An 18,354-nucleotide genomic window follows, 5' to 3' on the forward strand; every position below is an offset into this window, starting at 1 on the left:
CTTTTTGTTATGTTTTGAAGTTACTTATCATTTAAATTTATAACTTAAAGTGACTATAGTGCACTTTATGTTATAATTTTAAGTTGAGTTATTTTTTAATTTTTCACTTAAAGTGACTATAGAACTATATAGTTACTTTTTAAATTTTTTATTTTTAAATTAAATACTTATATAAATGTCACTTTAATATAATGTTTATGTATTATATTGATTAATATGATGCATAAATGTTATTTTTGACCCATATTGATGACATTTTTATAAAATTAAGTGAAATACATAACTGAAAAGCCTAAAAGTGGATATTTTATGTGCATATGCATGTAAAAAACTATGAAAAGTGGAAACTTTTCATGCTATTGCACCTAAAAATTCACTTTGAGGATACTTTTCATGCCATTACATCAAAAGCTTGTAAAAGTGGACCTTTTTGATGCAATGACATGAAAATATGAGTTTTTATGCTTGTGTATAAAAAAGGTGAGACATTTTAAAATATGTAAGTGTCTCCAAAAAGTGAGATTTTAGAGTCTTACACATTTTAAAATATGCAATGAGTCTCAAAAAGTGAGATTATGTCTGAAGACATTTTAAAACATGTAATGGACTCTAAAAGGTCCTCTTTTGCCTTCCAACATGTTTTTAAATATGTAATGAACATAAAAATGTCCTATTATGTGAAGAAAACATGTTCTTGCTCCAAAAACCTCCTATTTTGATCATAACTTTTAATTTTCTCCATGGATTTGGATAAAATTAGCTGCATTCAAAACATTTTGAAGAGGTGATCATTTTGCCCTCATCAAAAATCAGTTCATTGCATCCAAAAATATGTTCAAAACTCCCAAGCTAGGGCACAATTTTGCAAAAACTCCATAAATCTTCAAATTTGGAACATGTTTTTGTTTGGAATCAAATCGTTTTGACCTTATTTGCTGATTCCATTACATTGTGATCATTATTTTGGTGTTAAAACACCAAATCGTTTTTGCTTGGAGAAACACGTTTCTGCTTAGAATGCCCAGAAAATTGGGGTTTTAATCCACTTTTATGTGTTTTAAAGGAACTTTTTTGCATTTGGATCCATGTATATCCATTTGGGGAAGTTGTTTTTGTATTCACAAGCCAAAAATGACTCAAAAACATGCAGTTTTTGGCCACGTTTTTGCAAAAACGGCCTAGATTTTTGAATAAAAAAGTCATGTTTTTGTTCAAAAAACTCAAAAAATTGCATTTTCAACCCATACATTTGATCAAAAGGGATTGTTTTTGAGTTTTAAATGCATGATATTGTCTTTGGAGATCATTTATTTGGCACTTTCATGTCAGATCCGACCATTGAATGTCCATTACATGCAAGTGAGGAAAAAGTCAAAAGGTTGTTTGAAAATCCAGATTTAAGGGAGAATTGGTTTTAAGACTATAAAACTTGCTATTTTGACTCTTTCTCCTTCATTTTTGGCACTTAATCTTCATGTAAGTGGACCTCTTCTTTCATGCATTTTAATTCATGCTTATCTTTGTTGATTTTATGCCAGAAATCGTTGAATGGATGCCATTTGTAAGAATCTTTGCCTTAGAATGTGCATTTTTCCTTTAAATATGAATTTCTCCTTCATTTTGATGTTTTTGGTTCTTCCCCACGTTCCAAATTCGAATTTCATCTTTGGAGTGCATTGCATCTTGGCATGTTTTGAGTTGTTTTCAAAGATATGTTGTTTTTCTTTTGTTTTGGTTGTGTTTGTTTGCCAGTTTTTCTCCATTTGCAGAAGTTGCGAGTTTTTTCCCAAAAACTTGTTTTTCCTTCATTACATGCGAAAGCGTTATCATTTTTCACATTCCATTTCCATGTCATTACATCTCACATCTCATCCGACAAATGTGATTACATGTTTTTCACCTCATTTGCCATTCACACATGCATGTAATCCCATTTTCCACTTCCGTTTTCATCCATCTCATTTTTCGCTTTCATTCGCACAACACGATTACACAAAATGTCTTACGTGTAATTGCATCTAAAAGGTGCAATTTTGACTAAAAGTCACTTTTTGAATAGTAAAAAAGATGTCATTTTCTCCTCTCCATATGCATTCACACCTCCATGAGCAAATACATGTTTCCGTATCTTTCCATGCTTTCCATCTTAGCCTTCATCCGCATGTGCATGTAAAGCGTATCTTTCACTCACATTTGCATCTCATTTCACCCTCCACCTTCCGTTACATGTAATCCATTTTCCGTGCAGTGACATCTTGAAAGCCCAAGTCACTTTTTGAAAATCGGCAATCTCCATTTACACGCATTCCCATGCGCCAAACACTTTACTTCAAAAAAAAAAAAAAAGGGAGTTAAAGGTGCTGATGGAAAGTTGTTTCGAGTGTACATCTGAACATCGTCAAAAAGGTTTTCAAAGTGTCAAAGACTCTAGTTTGTGTTGATCTACAAAGGAGAATTCACGACAACTTGAGCGAGAAAAGATGGATCACATCAAGTTTCCACATGATAATGGACAATTCATCAAAGAGAGCTAGAGTTTGTCAAAAGACGCAACACTATGGTTATCAACGTGAATGCAACAGTACAAGGTATAGGAACTTCCAATCCTGTTATCATCTAGGATTGCATCGTCAAGTACAAGGCCTTTCAGAATTGTTCTTTTCTCTTCCGTCTTCTTTCTTCTTCTTTCATGTTTGTAGTTGGAGAAGATGCATTACATGAAAAAGTGTAATTACATGTAATGCGAGTTACATGTGTATGTAAAAGATGTAATGCGAGTTGCATGTGCAGTTGCATGTAACCCTTTAGTTTCTGTAGTTAGACTTGGTCAAAGTTGGTTGAGTTGCTCCCACTTTTTCCTCCCCCTTTTTCTCAACTTCTTTGCCTATATAAAGGAGTGTTTCCTCATTGTGAAAAGATCATTATCTTTATGCAAGAGAGCTCTGGAGAAATTGTGCCAACAGAACTTTGTTTGTGTAGCACTATTTTGAGAGAAAGTGAATACAAAGGAGCATTTGAGACTTAACTTTGATTAAGTGAGATTGTTATTTGTGTGAATTGTAAGCTTTGTCTATAATTCATTCAAGTTATCTTTGATTCATACTATCTTTTGTCATTGATATTGTATCTTGTGATTGATAGAAAATAGTTAAGAAACAATTGAATCCCGAGCTTTGACCAGGAACAATTGTTAAAATCCATAGCTATTAGCTTTCTTTGTAGCTTGGGTGTTCGTCTTAATTTGCAAAATAGTTAGATTGTTGTTACTTTTAAGAGTCTTTGTGCCCTAATTGTAAAGATTTTACTATATAGAAGTACAACAGGACTTAGAGCCAAATTGGTATGTTTTGGCTAGCCTTTGAGTTAGTTAATATTTATCGGTATCACTATTTCCAGCTCGTGATAGAAGTGTAATTAGAGATTCACCTTGCCCATTATTCGCCTTACGAATAAGTGGATCCTTTCTTGAAAGTTAAGAAGAAAGGATAATAGTAGCACCCAGTTTATAAATCTCTCAATTTCTTGCTTACCTTGAGTTGATCCAAGGAACAGTGAGAAGGGGGAGCCTTCTCTTTAAGGTAGGAGAGAATATCTCACACGCTGTGGCTAGTCATCCTATTTTGCAATTGATTTTTTACTCAAAACTGTCGGTTGCAAAATATCCACCCAACAACTTCACCCTTAACTTTCTCGGTCAAGAAATCTAGAGTTTCCTTGTATCCTGTTATATGCTTGGAGGATCCACTATCTATCACCCATGCCTTATTTGAGATTTCATTTGATAAGGAGGAATACAATACACGATTCTCTAGATCATAAGTTTCTTCTTCTCTAACAACATTTGTGTAGTTTGTTTGTTGCTTGGAGTTTTTTGGACAATTAGATCTGTAATGTCCAAATTTTTCACATTTTTCACATTTTATTTTTGATAGGTCTTTCTTGGGCTTGCCATTCTTTTGATTTCTTTTATTTCTCTTGAAATCCTTTTTCTTGCCTTTATAAGAGTTGGCATTAAGAACGTGAAGTTCTTCATCTTCCACTTTAGGTTTTCCTCCTTTATTTAGTTTTCTTGATTCTTCCTGAAGACAATCATTCTTAAGTCTGTTAAAATCTAGAAGCTGATCTCTAGCACTTATTCCTTGTGCAAATGTTTCCCATGATTCCGACAGTCCATCTATGGCCATGAGCATTAATTCGGTATCATTTATGAGGGTTCCTATGCTGGACAATTCATCTCTAATACCAGCAACTCTTAGAAAATAAGAGTTTATTGATTCTCCTTTCTTTATTTGGATGTGATTTAGTTGTCTCTTTAGTGCAAGGATCCTCATTGCATTATTTACTTCAAATGCATTTTGTAATGCATTCATCATATTGTAGGTAGTCTGGTGTTTTGTAAGCATAGGTACAATGTCATTCTTAACTCCATCCAAGATGATTTGAATGGCTTTCCTGTTTCCATTGGTCCATATGGATTTGTGAGGTTCAACAGGTGGCTGTTTGGATGCTCCATCAACAAACTGTCTAACATTATTTTTTTCGAGAATCATCAAGATTCTGAATTTCCATGCTTCAAAATGTTCCTTTTCATCGAATCTATCCTCAGGTCTGATTGTATATGCCATTGGAAATGAAAGATAACTTACTGGATATAATTAGGATTGATAATAGAAAATCTGCAGAGCCCTAGATTTGATAACAGGGCTCTGATACCATGTAATTTTTTGTAGATTTTGATAACAAAATTCTGAGATTAAGATCAAAGTTAGGTGAAACTCAAAGATAACCCTGATCCAAATACTGATGTACAGGTCTGACTATTTTGAATAATGATATGATTGTAATTCTGAGATAATCTCAAATTGGAGTGTGAAATCGTTGCAAAGAACTCGTGAGGTTATGTATGGTTGTAGTCCAGATTGTAGATGTGTTGTGTGTCCTACAAACTGCATACATGAACCGTCTAAATATCCTCATTAGAGGGTATGTCCCTTAAGGGACATAACCCTTGACATACATCCATTAATTAAGTGTCTCTAAGTTGACGACTTGAAATGGTAGCAAGACTTAACTAAAATTAGTTAAATGTCAAACTAAACAAATCTCAACCTGATTGCCGACACCTTTATAGAGACTATAAATAATATAGAATGTCATTCTTTAGAGAATATTAAACAAGAAGAGTGAGGCACGATTCTGTACCCATAGACCTGTAGGTTATTTAGGTTACTTTCTTAACATGGAAAGCCTATAACCCCACAACTAAGACCCTCAAATCCCATTGTCAACTCACAAGGGCTGCGATGGTCAATTGACCAAGCCAACTGCAGGAAAGTACTAAAAAAATGGGGATATTACAAATACCAACAAAAATAACGAGTTAGCATATTTATTAAATATTAATCATAAATCACTTGTCTTACGAAAATGATTGAAGAAGCATTAAAATTGAAATCTAATAGTACATGAGTGATTTTGATGAAAGAAGATAATGAATGAACTTGACAAGGTGACTCACTAAAAATAGATGCTCGCTCCAAGATTCTTGGAGCCTAAATAAAAGCTAAAAATAAGAGCATCATTCAACTCCTCTAACTCATCCGAGCTCATCAGAACCATCCATTGACTTATTACAAATTGTAAGTCCTACCAAACAGAGCCATAACCCTGAACAGGGTCCTCTAATCAGCACTATTAGCCTACAATGACCTAGTAATAGTCTAAATCCTTCCACTATCATGGTCACACTAAAGATGGGACATTATGTATAATTACTAAGGAATCACCAAATCCCTGTTCTAGAGGACCAACTCTTCCACAATTTGAGTACCTATTCAATCAACCTGAATACCAACCCAGTTGGAAATTACAAATGATTTCATGAAAAAATTACATCAATTCCTTGTTAATCTAAATACAATTTGAAAGAATAATTCTGTAAATGTAATTTAAGTGGTCTCTAATATTTGATACAAACTTTCTAGGACCCTTAGACTAGATTGTAGACTTTATACACACTCAAAAATATTAGGGAAACTTAAAAATATACAAGGAAATTTTAAATATTCATATGAAAACATGGATAAAACATGCATATATACATATTAGAATCTCAAATATAACATTTGTGTTAAACAATTTAAATTGAGAGTTTACATAAGAGTGGAAGTCAAACAAATTATTAAAACAATAAAAAAATAAAATAAATTTAATGGGACAGCTAGCGAAAGGGTTTCAGAGTTTTTGGGATTGGTCAAATAATGTTGGAAATGTGCTCCTAGGTAACACTAGCTTTTAATGAAGTGTTTGCCAAGAGAGTTTTAAGAGATTGTCAAGCTAACTTCCTGTTTCAATTTCAAATTGAATGGTTTATTCTTAAACTTTACAAGTAATTAGTTTCTTTGTAAGTTCAGTCTTCTTGTACTAAGTAGTTATCAGAGTCAGTGGTGAGGGTTTCACACTTTTAAGGATGGAATGCAAAACCCTACGAGCTACATTTAGGAGGTCACGGTGACCAACCATTTATGAAATGGGATACTACTTATAGCTCAAGGTTTCCTTCTTCATAGCTTTGTAGATGCTAATGGGGATGTTATGGAAGGCCTCTCAACATGCTTTGAGAGGATGCCGCTTGAGGTTGAGGGGAGGGACATCATCAATGTATAGTTGTAGAATTGTAAGCAAGCTAGGGGCAGGCTCTTTCTTCGCTACTAGCTATTTGAGGAAGTTCCACCAAAATGCAAGGTAAGAAAAAGTGAAGTCTTATATCTTGCAAGTTACAAATTACTATTAGTTATAAAGTATTGTTTATTTTCTAATTGTTGAGTAGCTTAGTAAGAAAAAGTGAAGTCTATATCTTGCAAGTTACAAATTACTATCATTAATAAAGTACTGTTTATTGGGGAAATTGTTTATCAAAGGTAGAACAATCATCTCCACCAACCATTTATGCAATGATGTATTACCTCTAGCTCATGTTTTTTTTTCTTCATAGCTTTATAGATGCTAATGGGGATGTTATGGAAGGCCTCTCAACATGCTTTGAGAGGATGACACTCGAGGTTGAGGTGAGGGACATCATCATCTTATAGTTTTAGAATAAGCAAGCTAGGGGGAGGTTCTTTTCTTCACTACGAGCTATTTGAGGAAGATCCACCAAGATACAAGGCAAGAAAAAGTGAAGTCTTATATTTTGCAAGTTACAAATTACCATTAGTCATAAAATATTGTTTATTTTCGAATTGTTGAGTAGCTTAGTAAGAAAAAGTGAAGTCTATATCTTTCAAGTTACAAATCACTATTATAATAAACTATTCTTTATTTTTAAACTGTTGTGATTCTTTTTTTGTTTTCTTAGTGGGAAGATTGATGTAGAAATACCGCAAATCTCTAAAAGCTAGCCTTCCAAATTCTGCCTCAAATTTTTGGTCCTTCTAGTTGTAAGCAAAAATAGAGTTTGATGCCATTCAAATGAAGAAGTGTAATAATCTGTAGTGCCCCCTTTTTGATCAGCTAAGGTAACTTGGACAATTACTTGATTTTATCTTCTTGTTTAAGCGAAGTGACTGCTATAATAACCACGACAAATATTTATGAAGTCTTAACTGCTGTTTCTAAATGGAATGTACAAATATATGCAAGATTGAGTTATTAGCAGTATCTGATATACAATTGAAAAGTATTATATTTTAATGGTACTTAGTGCAGTGATCCTTGCTATATCAAATGTGGAAATGTAATTATGCCAAGAAGATGTACTGGTATTGCTAATAGCAATACAAATTGTTATCTCTGCAATAACTATAATAGTATGTGATGTCTGGACTTCAAGTATTGCTCATAGCAGTATTGATGCTGTTTCTAATGAGATCCTTCAAATTTGTGCAATTGATAATTGCTGTTTCTGATATGCAAATATGCTTATGCAATTCAAATATGCTAATAACGTAAGTTATAAGTTTATTCCCTCTACCTGCATACAGGTTTAAAATATACATAATTAAGATATTGTTTAACAATATGAGGAACAATCTTTCTAAATGGATAGTTTTAAGTCTTTACCATAATTATGTGGAGACCTGTTTCCCACTTCCTGAGACGTGCCTTGGAGAAGGATACATGTCTCTAGTACCAAAGACATTTTCAGAAACTACCCGACAGACGGGGTTCTTTGGGATATCCCCAAAGTCTCCTGACCAGAAATTGAAGTCTCCCACCAGAAAATTCAGGTCAACCATGTTAATAGGCAAAAAAAAAAGAAGGCAAATAAAAGCCTGCATAATGTTTAATGTCGATATTTTGGATAGGCAAATAAAAATGCAAATAAAAGTGTTCATAATGTCTAATGTCTAATGTCTATATTTTGGATGATACAAAAATATATGGAAAGTTATAGTGTCTGGATTAACTGATTCTATAGACTTTTTGAGAGGGATATAAACAATAATACAACTGATTTCCTATTATTGTAGTGGTCAAAAGAGAAGTTGTTTCAAAGAGAAGCTGCTTTTACCATTTACTGTTCTTGTATCTCTGATTTACTATTCTTGTATGCCTTATTTACTATTCTTGTTTTCAAAGTTCTATCTCATGATATATTCTGGACATTATTAAATTATATTTATAAATAAGTCTCCAAGTACTTGCTCCTGGTCACAGAAGTTTACTCAAATAGGTTGCTTTAATTTGTATAGATTATCTTATTTAGATTGTTTTGTAGTTGCCACAATGTGTTGTAGTAATACACTTCAACAATGTTTTATTCTGTTGGTTTTCATTTTATTGCACAAATTAATTTTTTGGTTTTGTCTTTTTTTTCCCATGTTTGATGTATTGACACACTTACTTTTTCAATCTTTTCTATTATAGGTTGCACAAAATGTTTTTGAAGCGGGACTTAAGAAATTTATGCTTGAGCCAGCGTATATACTTGAGTACGTACAGTTAATTTTTTTTTTTGAACAAACAGTCTTTTAGAAGGAAATGTCAGTTCCTGATCTGCTATACTGTTGACATTGCATAGGCTAGGAAAATGTTTTTTCAGTGCTTCCAGATTCTTTTGAAACAGTTTTTCTCTTAAATTATAGTTTTTTCATTTAATTTTATTTATATAAGGATTATCATGATATACCAGTTGTGCAGTTTAGATCGAACTGCTGTTACATGATGAAAGAGAATGGCTAACAACCTCTTTTTGTGCCTAAACCAAAAAAAAAAAGATATGCAGATTTTCTTTGCCTCTTGAATGATGATAAAAATATTCGAGCATTATTTGAGCGAGCTCTCAGCCTTCTTCCTCCAGAGGAGTCGACTGAGGTAAATATCAATTATGATTTGATGGATATTTAAAATGTTTTATGTTTCTTTATTGTGCTGCTCACAAATAGCCTTTTTGTAGATCTTAAGTGCCTTCATCGATATGCTATAGTAAGGAAGAGTAAATATTGTTGAATTTACTTAACATATACAAAGAATACAATTTTTTATATGTTTAATAGCAGAGTGTATTGCATCTTGTACACTCACACATCTTATAACAAGTCTTTCTTGGTGGGAGCTGTTGTTCTCAGAAATTGTCCAGTTTTCCTTTTAACAACCTTGTACAAGTACATTTAAAACATACTAGCATATTTAGGTATTCAAGGCAAAAGATCATAATTAAAATGCTGCAGCCTTTGTACCCATATCTTCTCCCCTGAGAAGAAATTAGGATCCTGGCCCAATCATATTCTCATCCTTTACTAAAGAGATGGCATAGCTGCTTGGTTAAGATAGTTTACATAATGGAACGTTTTGTCAGAATATAAATCAAGTTGTCAATCACCATTGTTCATGTAAAGTTGTTAAATGACTATTGAGAATTTTTTCTTTAACATTAATTGACTTTGTATTCGCTACGATCCAGCTAAATATTATATTTTTAGGTTGACTTGATGCTTTCAAATTTAGGCCATTGGATATTGCATCTTCAGTCGTCATTATGTTGATGCTTTGGAATCTAGATACTCTTGACCTGAAAGATCACCAAGATTGCATGATTTCCATAATGTCACAGTTTCTTGGGAAATTACAAGAGGGGTGTCCCTCATATTGGAGCTACAATATACCATGGAAAATACTCAGATGGTGCATTTCAGTCTGCATTTGTCTTGCCATTTATTATACCATCAATTTCAGAGCATGGGTTGATATCTGACGAGTTGACTTGCACATAAATATGCAGTTTTAACTGGCACAGACTTGTTTGCAAACTAGTATTTTATATTTACCGAACGAGCGTGTGGTGGTTCTTCTTGTTTAGCCCATATGGACTTATTGTAGACAACTCTAAATTTATCTGAAATTGGGCCCACTGCATTTTCTTACATTGGAAATTTTAGTTCTTTGCAAACACCTGTCCACAATATCTTCAGGTGGAGTTTTAACTAGGCATGTTGCAGAAGATTGAGTTTTCATCTTCTTATGGGTATTCTTCTTTGTTCAAAAAACATCTGCTCACAAATTATTTCCACTAACTTTGTTATTTCTGCTGCTCTTGGAGCTTTACTTCTTATTGCTTGGCAAGTTCATTTAATGCTATCTCACTATGCCAAGTGTGATGCCCTTCCTGAGAATCCTTGGAAACAAGGATCGGCTAAAGACTTAAGATATTCATTTTTTGTTAAATAAAGGTATAACACATCCATACAATTAGCATAACACCATTGCAAGTGGAAAGATTTTCACAACAATCCAAAGATTCCCAAGTGTTCAATTATGTGCATACATTTCAATTTCCACCTATGTGATTAACATGCAAGGTTCATTCGCATTACTACATTGCCATAGGAATCGATATTCATTTTCAAAGCCCCAAGCACAATTCCGAGGTGGTTAACCATGCAATTTCATCTACTATTTTAATTGAGAAGACTAATCACGAGTCCACATTCACTTTTACCAACTTAGGGGTTTCCCATTTGTTTTGATTGGGAAGGGTGCATCTGCCGCAAGGGTACTTGAATATAGAACCAAATGGTTAAGTGCATGTGTCAAAGTTCTCATCGTCCCAAAAACAACCCTTTACCCCTAAAACGACACAAGACTCCCCAATAATGACTAGGGCTCCCAAAATGGCCCAAGACAGCCTAAAGGCAACCCTTCAACCAAAAATGACCAAGGAGTGACTTTGCCAATTTCCATTTGAATTTTTCTTTTCATTTTAAGTTGTATTTTGACTTGCAACCCAAGCTAGCACTTTGTATTGTTGGTTGAAGACTGTACTTGTAGCATGCATTCTCCTAATAGACATCAGAGTTCCACGAGCCAGTCTTAATATTTTATTGAGTCTCATGTTCTTGGGGTTTAACTTCTGATGGAGCTACAACCAAACTGGCTGAGATGTGGTGTCAACCATATAAAGCTGGGATTTCTTAAAGCTTTTCTTACTGTTGTTTTCTAAGATCACTGCAAATATACTAACAATTTCCATTGTATTGATTGTGTTCCAAATGTAAATGAAGGCTTATAAATAAAAGAGGAGGAGACATGTCTGTACAGTTTATCATCACAAGTTAACATATTAATATATTAGTAATATAAATAACCATATATAATATATTATTATATAATATGTACAACAATATATATATATATTTTATATACTATAATATATATTTTATATACTAATATACAATAATATATATATGTATTATATACAATAAGATATATTATTTAACATGGATAAGTATATATAGGAAATGATGATTTACCAACAAAAGTAATGTATATCAGATCAAATCAATTCGACTGAACCTACAACTTTAGCACTCCCTCTTAGCTAGGGAGGATTTGTTGAACAGATTATGCTCTCAAGTATATGAAGAGATATCATCTCAGTATGATATTCACTTCACTATGAGGCTAAATTTCTCACCTTTCATAACACACAATTGAAACAATTTCCATAATTTTAATATAAGCTTAAACACCACCTTAAGTGTGGTCGAAATAGTAACTATGTCATGGTGTCTAGCAAGATCCAGCCCAAGGAACCATAACAAGTTGGTTATCATGGTGTTCAGCAAAATCTGGGCCAAATAACCATGATGAGTTGGTTATTATGGTGTCTGGCAAAATTTGGCCCAAAGAACCATGATGAGTTGGTTATCATAGTGTTCGGCAAAATCCAGCCCAAAGAACCATGATAACACTTGCTCTTAGACATCCAACACATTTAGGTGCTACAAGTTAATGTAGCATATCTAGGAGATAGGTCAAACTATTGATATGGTCATCACCTTACAATAGTGACTTTACACACATGAAAGATCGTCACCTTTTCATTACATATCATATGCAAAATAGTAACCACCATAAACCAAGTCAGAGGGTGGTACAAAGAAGAATGCATTACAAGGATTTTCACTTAGAACTTCTCCGCAATTCTCTCTCATAGAGAAGAATGCATTACAAGGAGTTTCACTTAGAACTTCTCCTCATTGAGAAGATACCATTTACAGAGGATTACACCTCAAAAATTCTCCCTCTGAACAATGATCTTGGGAAGTTAGATCCTCTAGTTACTCCCTTAGAGCTCTCTTCGCCTAAGGATGTCTGTTGAACTCCCTCTGAATCTGATATCAATCTTCCGATTTTTTGGTGACAAGTTGTTACTTCCTCATGATGTATACATGGGTAGGCCCATTTAAAAAACATGCATTCACACTATGTATTTTTAGACTCCCTCTAAATATCAACCTTTTGAACTCTTATATTGCCTTTGAAAAAGCGTTAGACTCCCTCTTAATCATCATCAAGAATATTCGCTTTAAGAGCCTTACATTATCTAGTCTGATCATCAAATGACTAATGAATTTTAGATCACAGCTTCTTTTGAGCTACTACCATAAGATTGAGTTTGCTCGATATTTGGTAGCGTGTGTATAATACCAACCTTCTTTTCCTGCAAGAACATCCTTAGACATAAAGGAAAAGATCAAGACAAATAACTCTTATAGTATGTATAGGATTACAAATAGGAGAGAGACTACAATGAGTAGATAAATGTAAAAAAATAAGAATACTTATCCACACATTTGTGAGTGAACAGTTCTTTTCTAAAGATGGTTCAAGTGGGAATAGAACATTGGTTATTATTATTCCTATCCCCCCACAATGTCGAATTCCCACTCATTTCATTTTAATCTTAAAGTGTTGTATAGTATGTATAATAACATGCTTGAACTTAGCACTACCAACATCATTGTTTTCCCTGATGGACTGTCATTTCACCTCTCATTTTACTTCCTTCTTTATTCATGCCACTGCATAGCAGCCTTCCGGCCATCAATTTATATTTATATGGTGCTTTTGCAACAATGTGTCTTCCTTAATCAATGAAATCTGGGAATTGTGATAAAGTATAGATTTTCTTTTAGCAGCCTCTACGTTTCCTTGATGAGTGAATATATGTCCCCATCTCAGCATTCACATTTCGGTTTTTGATGCTAAATTTTAATATGTAATTTTCTTTGTATCTGACTTAATATATGTTACTTTGATTAGGATTTTACCAATGATACCATTCTGACATCCCACACTAGATGTCTCGAACTTGAATGGATAGTCTTAGTTCCAAGTATCTTGTAACTGCAATCTTAAAGTCTTCAACTTCAATAATATAAAATAAATACCCAACTGATCTCTTCATGATTTAATAGGGTGTTTCACTATTGAGTATTTCCAATTCCTTAAGTTGACAAGCATCATACTTTTCCTTTGGCTTCTACTCTTGAATATTACAATTTTATTTAGTTATTCTTATCTTCAAGATATTAATGAGACAGCAATATATTTATTTGTAATTGAATGGAACTAACGCAGCCAGCTTTGTGCTATGATTTGTCAAATATTTGAACATTATAGTTCATTTGTTTCCAATGAAAATGTGTTGTAGATATATTAAGTCAATCATTTTTATGGTCCCCATCAAATCCTTGCAACACAATTTTATGCACAATCGAGCTTATTTTAATCTAAGGGAACTTAATGGTGTTGTTAGATTCTCCAATGTTTGGTATCTGACCTCTTAGAAACATATTTCTCTTACCTAACTTGGCATTCACCGATATGTTCTCAGAACTTCCAAGTCTAACGTCTCAACCATATCAACCTAGCACTGATGGAGTGGCTACTAATGTTGTCATTTGTACTCTAATTGATTGACTCTAGCCTCTGTGACCATTGCTTAGGATTGAGGGCCTCGCTGTAGATGACATAACTTTATTAAATTACGTCTACAGAAGCCCCTTCTACTATTTTCGCTAATCTTTAAAACATGTCCAATCTCTGTGGCAGTCTTAGAGCAATCTTGAGCGGATATACACCTATCTCTATTCAATATTCGCGAACTGTTGAAAGCACTGGCATATTAGCATGTTACCCGCCTTTCATAGTTTCGGCATATGCAACTGCCAATGTGGACTTCACTGTACCAAAGTAGTATTAATATCACACATATGATGAGACTGCCCATATATAACCACCATGGATTTTGGTGGGGACAAAGGATGAGATCTCACTGTTATGTCACCTTTGAATGTGGGTTTATTTCCCCTCATGCCAGGTGCCATAGCTGACACGTGTCAGATATATTTGGATTGATTATGCCTTCCCTGCATATACTTTGGATCGCATGGTTCTAACAATATGATTTCCATATATGTTTTTGGTTCAATCGATGGGTCTTTCCCACTACATGTCATTCACCTGTTATTGGTGCTCCTTCCTTTCATATTCTTTTATTTTGTGGGTGTTTGAATGAGACAACATAATTAGACATCTGATAGGTATAGATAGAGTCTTGATTAGAGTTTGATAGTGTCTATTTAGATGCTTCAGAAAAAAAACTTCCAACCTGTGGTACATTGGATATTGGCTTCATAAGGAACTAATTATTTCAACGACACCTTTTCTTGTGTGTAGACAAATGCAGATTCATGCCAGAGGTTATGTTCAGAGAGATCTGATGTGAGTTGATAAGATGACTGGTTAATTATATCTGCTTTGAGATAATTCTTCCCAAATATTCATATAACCTTTCCATAAATTTATATTCTTTCCTTAGAAATTTCACCCTTCATTCTTAAAGCAATTAAATCTTCATTGATTTGGCTAAATATTACTGCAATTTACCTAACTCTTGTTCTTCAACGATTTCCTAGGAAATAACTACTGATGCATAGTCTCCAACAGTAATCTGAAACAATGTATTGCTCGATGCTTCTTCCTTCAACTTTATCACTCAATATATTATTATATTTCCTCACTGATTTTATTGTATCTTTTTCATTCATTACAAACATTTTCTTTTGGAATAAATCATAATCACATTTCGAGCTTCTTTTTCCATATCTTTTCAAAGTACTGTCATAACTATCTCCAAATTTTCTTTAATGAAGATCTTCAATAATGTCTGCAAATAATCTTTTCATAATTTCTTCTCGATTCTGTAAATAATATTCTTACAACCCTCTCATGAATTTAATGTTAATTTTTCATTTGTCGGTCCATACAATCAGATATACGCTATGACTGAAATTACAATGATTTTAAACTTCTTTAGTGTGGTATCTGCAATATACTTCCTACTCGAGATGTGGATATTATTTTCCAACAGCAATATTATTCTTTGTTCAACTATTTCAACTTCAGACTGGACTAAACTTCCCAGAATATCCTCTAGTATGGATCGATGCTGAGTGTAGGAAATGTTGTTGCTGCAAAGGAGATATATCATAATGTTCGATGCCATTTTACATTCTGACTCTGGTTTATTACATTTGCAGTTGGCTCTGATACCATGTTGTTTTCTAGGATTGCTGCAAATGTACTAACAATTGCCATTGTATTGATTGTGTTCCAAATGCAAATGAAGGTTATAATTTTATAAATAAGAGAGGAGGAGACATGTCTCTACGGTTAATCATCACTAGTTAACATATTAATGTATTAGTAATATAAATAACCATATATATAATATGTATAACATTATATATATATATATATATATATATATATATATATATGCACACATTAAGATATATTATTTAAAATAGATAAGTATATATAGGAAATGATGATTTACCAATAACAGTAATGTATATCAGATCAAATCAATCTGACTGAAGCTACAACTTTAACACTTATGTCAACTTTTAAATTTTGTTGCTGTTTTAATTTACATTTTCTAATTGCAACCCAAGCAAGTGCTTTGCCATATTTATATTGATTTTTAGTATGTATTTTAAAAATATACTTCAGAGTTACACGAATAAGTGCTAATATTTTTATTACATCTCACATGCTTGAGAGGCAATCTGTTAGAGCTACCAACTAGTGGCAAGATAATATTCCTTTGGTGGATGCTTCAGGTGTGGAATCGGTTTATTAGATTTGAACAAACATATGGTGATCTAGCAAGCATGTTAAAGGTATGCATTGTTGTTTTATTGTCCTGAAATGAAGTTGAATTTCTTTTTTGAGCAAGAGTTTGACGCCTAGAAAATCGCATTGGTATAGCTTAATATATATGGTTCTTCATGGTACCATTAATGGTTTGGTATCATGGCTACTTTTGAAGTATCAATGTTGCAAGTTGCTTTATGTTTGACTAAAGTTGTTTGGTTGCTGTGATTAGCAATTTTAATAGCAAGGGATGATAAGTAAATTTTTGACAGCTATCATTTGGAGTGCATGCAATATTAGTTTTGTCTCATTTGTATTTTCTCCTTGGTTCTAATAGATAGTCCTTCATTTCATAATGAGCTTTATGCTTCCTGGTTGATTTGATTTGGAATTTTGATTAGAAGGCATAGTTTGGAAGTCTTTTGATGACCACCACTTGGAGGGCATGCTAGATCAGGTTTCTTTCATTTGGATTTTTGCATTATTCTGATTGAATGCCCTTCCCTGACAATGAACTTTATACTTCCTAAAAGGGAAGATTTTTTTTATGTGATCTAGACTGGCCTGACAATAAGCTATGTTAGGACATTCACTTAAAGATGCATGCCACATGAATGTGTGTATAGAGTAGAATCTGATTGTTCTTGTTCCATCAGATAGGGTAGTTTAGAAAAATCTAGTGGAGTGTCGCCAGTCAGGAATACGTCCAGTGAAAAAATGCTATTTGAAAAAATGCTATTTGTTAATGTGGAAATGCTGAATGTCAAAAAGGATCACTGAATGTGAGATTTTTTTTGCCACAAGTGCAGGGAAAAGCTTCTGTGGAATGGCTTCTGTTTTAGTAATATGAGGAATCTCAATTATTTTTTACTGTCTGATAAATATCAGATTATCCTTGAAAGCCGTTTTTGATTATAGGGTAAAACAGTTTTGGAAGGGACCCAAAACCCTATTTACAAAACACTGCCAATAGATAATACAGCTAACCAGCAGTCAAACAACAGGAAACAGAAAGAAAGAAACCAACAAAAGAAATTCTTGAAAACTGTTATTAAGATTTGATTTTTAGAATGTCATGGATAAGGAGCCCTTGGATCTATCCAGAGCAGACCAAGATTTTCCAATGCTTCATCTGAACTCTACACACCATTTGCCATATCCATACACTAATGTGGGTGACTCAATTTCATGTGTCAAGCATTCTTTGGGAGCTCTAGGTTGAGCCAAATCCTCTTCCTTTAGTAAAGTGCCCAAGGCTTTCTCTTTTTGGTCAAGTTCCTCACTATATTGTTTGTCTTTAGTAATATTTTCTTTTGGTCTTGCCTTTGGCTATTAGTCTTGAGCCTTTGAGGCATTACTTTTTCATCTTTAGGCCACTAAAAAAAAGAGCAGTCTTAAGACTCTGTTCATTTTAGTTACTCCTTTTAGTTCTTTATAATGTTAAATTGTTCTTATAGCAGATCATGACCATCCTTTCTTGTTTAATTTATATGTCAATCATAAGGCATAAAGATGAGGGACTTTCCTGAACTTCAATTTATGCAGTTGCACATTTTCTGGTTTAAAAAATTGATCTTTGTCATATCCTCATTTTAAGATAGAATTTTAATAACAATTAGATAATACAATAATATTAAATAAATTATTTAATCTATATTATTAATAAAATAATATTTAGTGTGATATTTTAAATAATTAAATTTTTTTTTTTTCAATGAGTAAAGAAAGAAATAAAATTAAATACAAGAGACAATATTGTAGAAAGTATGTTAACTTTCTAAATAGAACTTAATAATAAATAAAATAAACTCAAATAAGTAAATAAATAATATAAATTAACTAAATGTAATGAAAAGTTAAGAGATGTTTGACAAATAGACATGACTCTTAAAAATTAAGATATAAAAG

The 18,354-nt window shown here is 33.1% G+C and overlaps 1 protein-coding gene across 2 annotated transcripts in view; it reads left to right on the forward strand.

Moving 5' to 3' along the window:
• Positions 1-18,354, forward strand: part of CSTF77 (Tetratricopeptide repeat (TPR)-like superfamily protein) — a 318,878-nt gene that overhangs the window by 188,137 nt on the left and 112,387 nt on the right. For both annotated transcript variants that reach the window (XM_089800149.1, XM_089800150.1), the window contains 3 exons: positions 8,869-8,933; positions 9,219-9,315; positions 16,413-16,472. In XM_089800149.1, the coding sequence (XP_089656275.1) occupies positions 8,869-8,933; positions 9,219-9,315; positions 16,413-16,472 (222 nt within the window). The remainder of the gene's footprint in view (positions 1-8,868; positions 8,934-9,218; positions 9,316-16,412; positions 16,473-18,354) is intronic.

Source organism: Cupressus sempervirens, chromosome 9 (genome assembly GCF_028749045.1).
Source record: "Cupressus sempervirens isolate cs-2001-9-10 chromosome 9, ASM2874904v1, whole genome shotgun sequence".
NCBI classification, from domain to species: domain Eukaryota; kingdom Viridiplantae; phylum Streptophyta; class Pinopsida; order Cupressales; family Cupressaceae; genus Cupressus; species Cupressus sempervirens.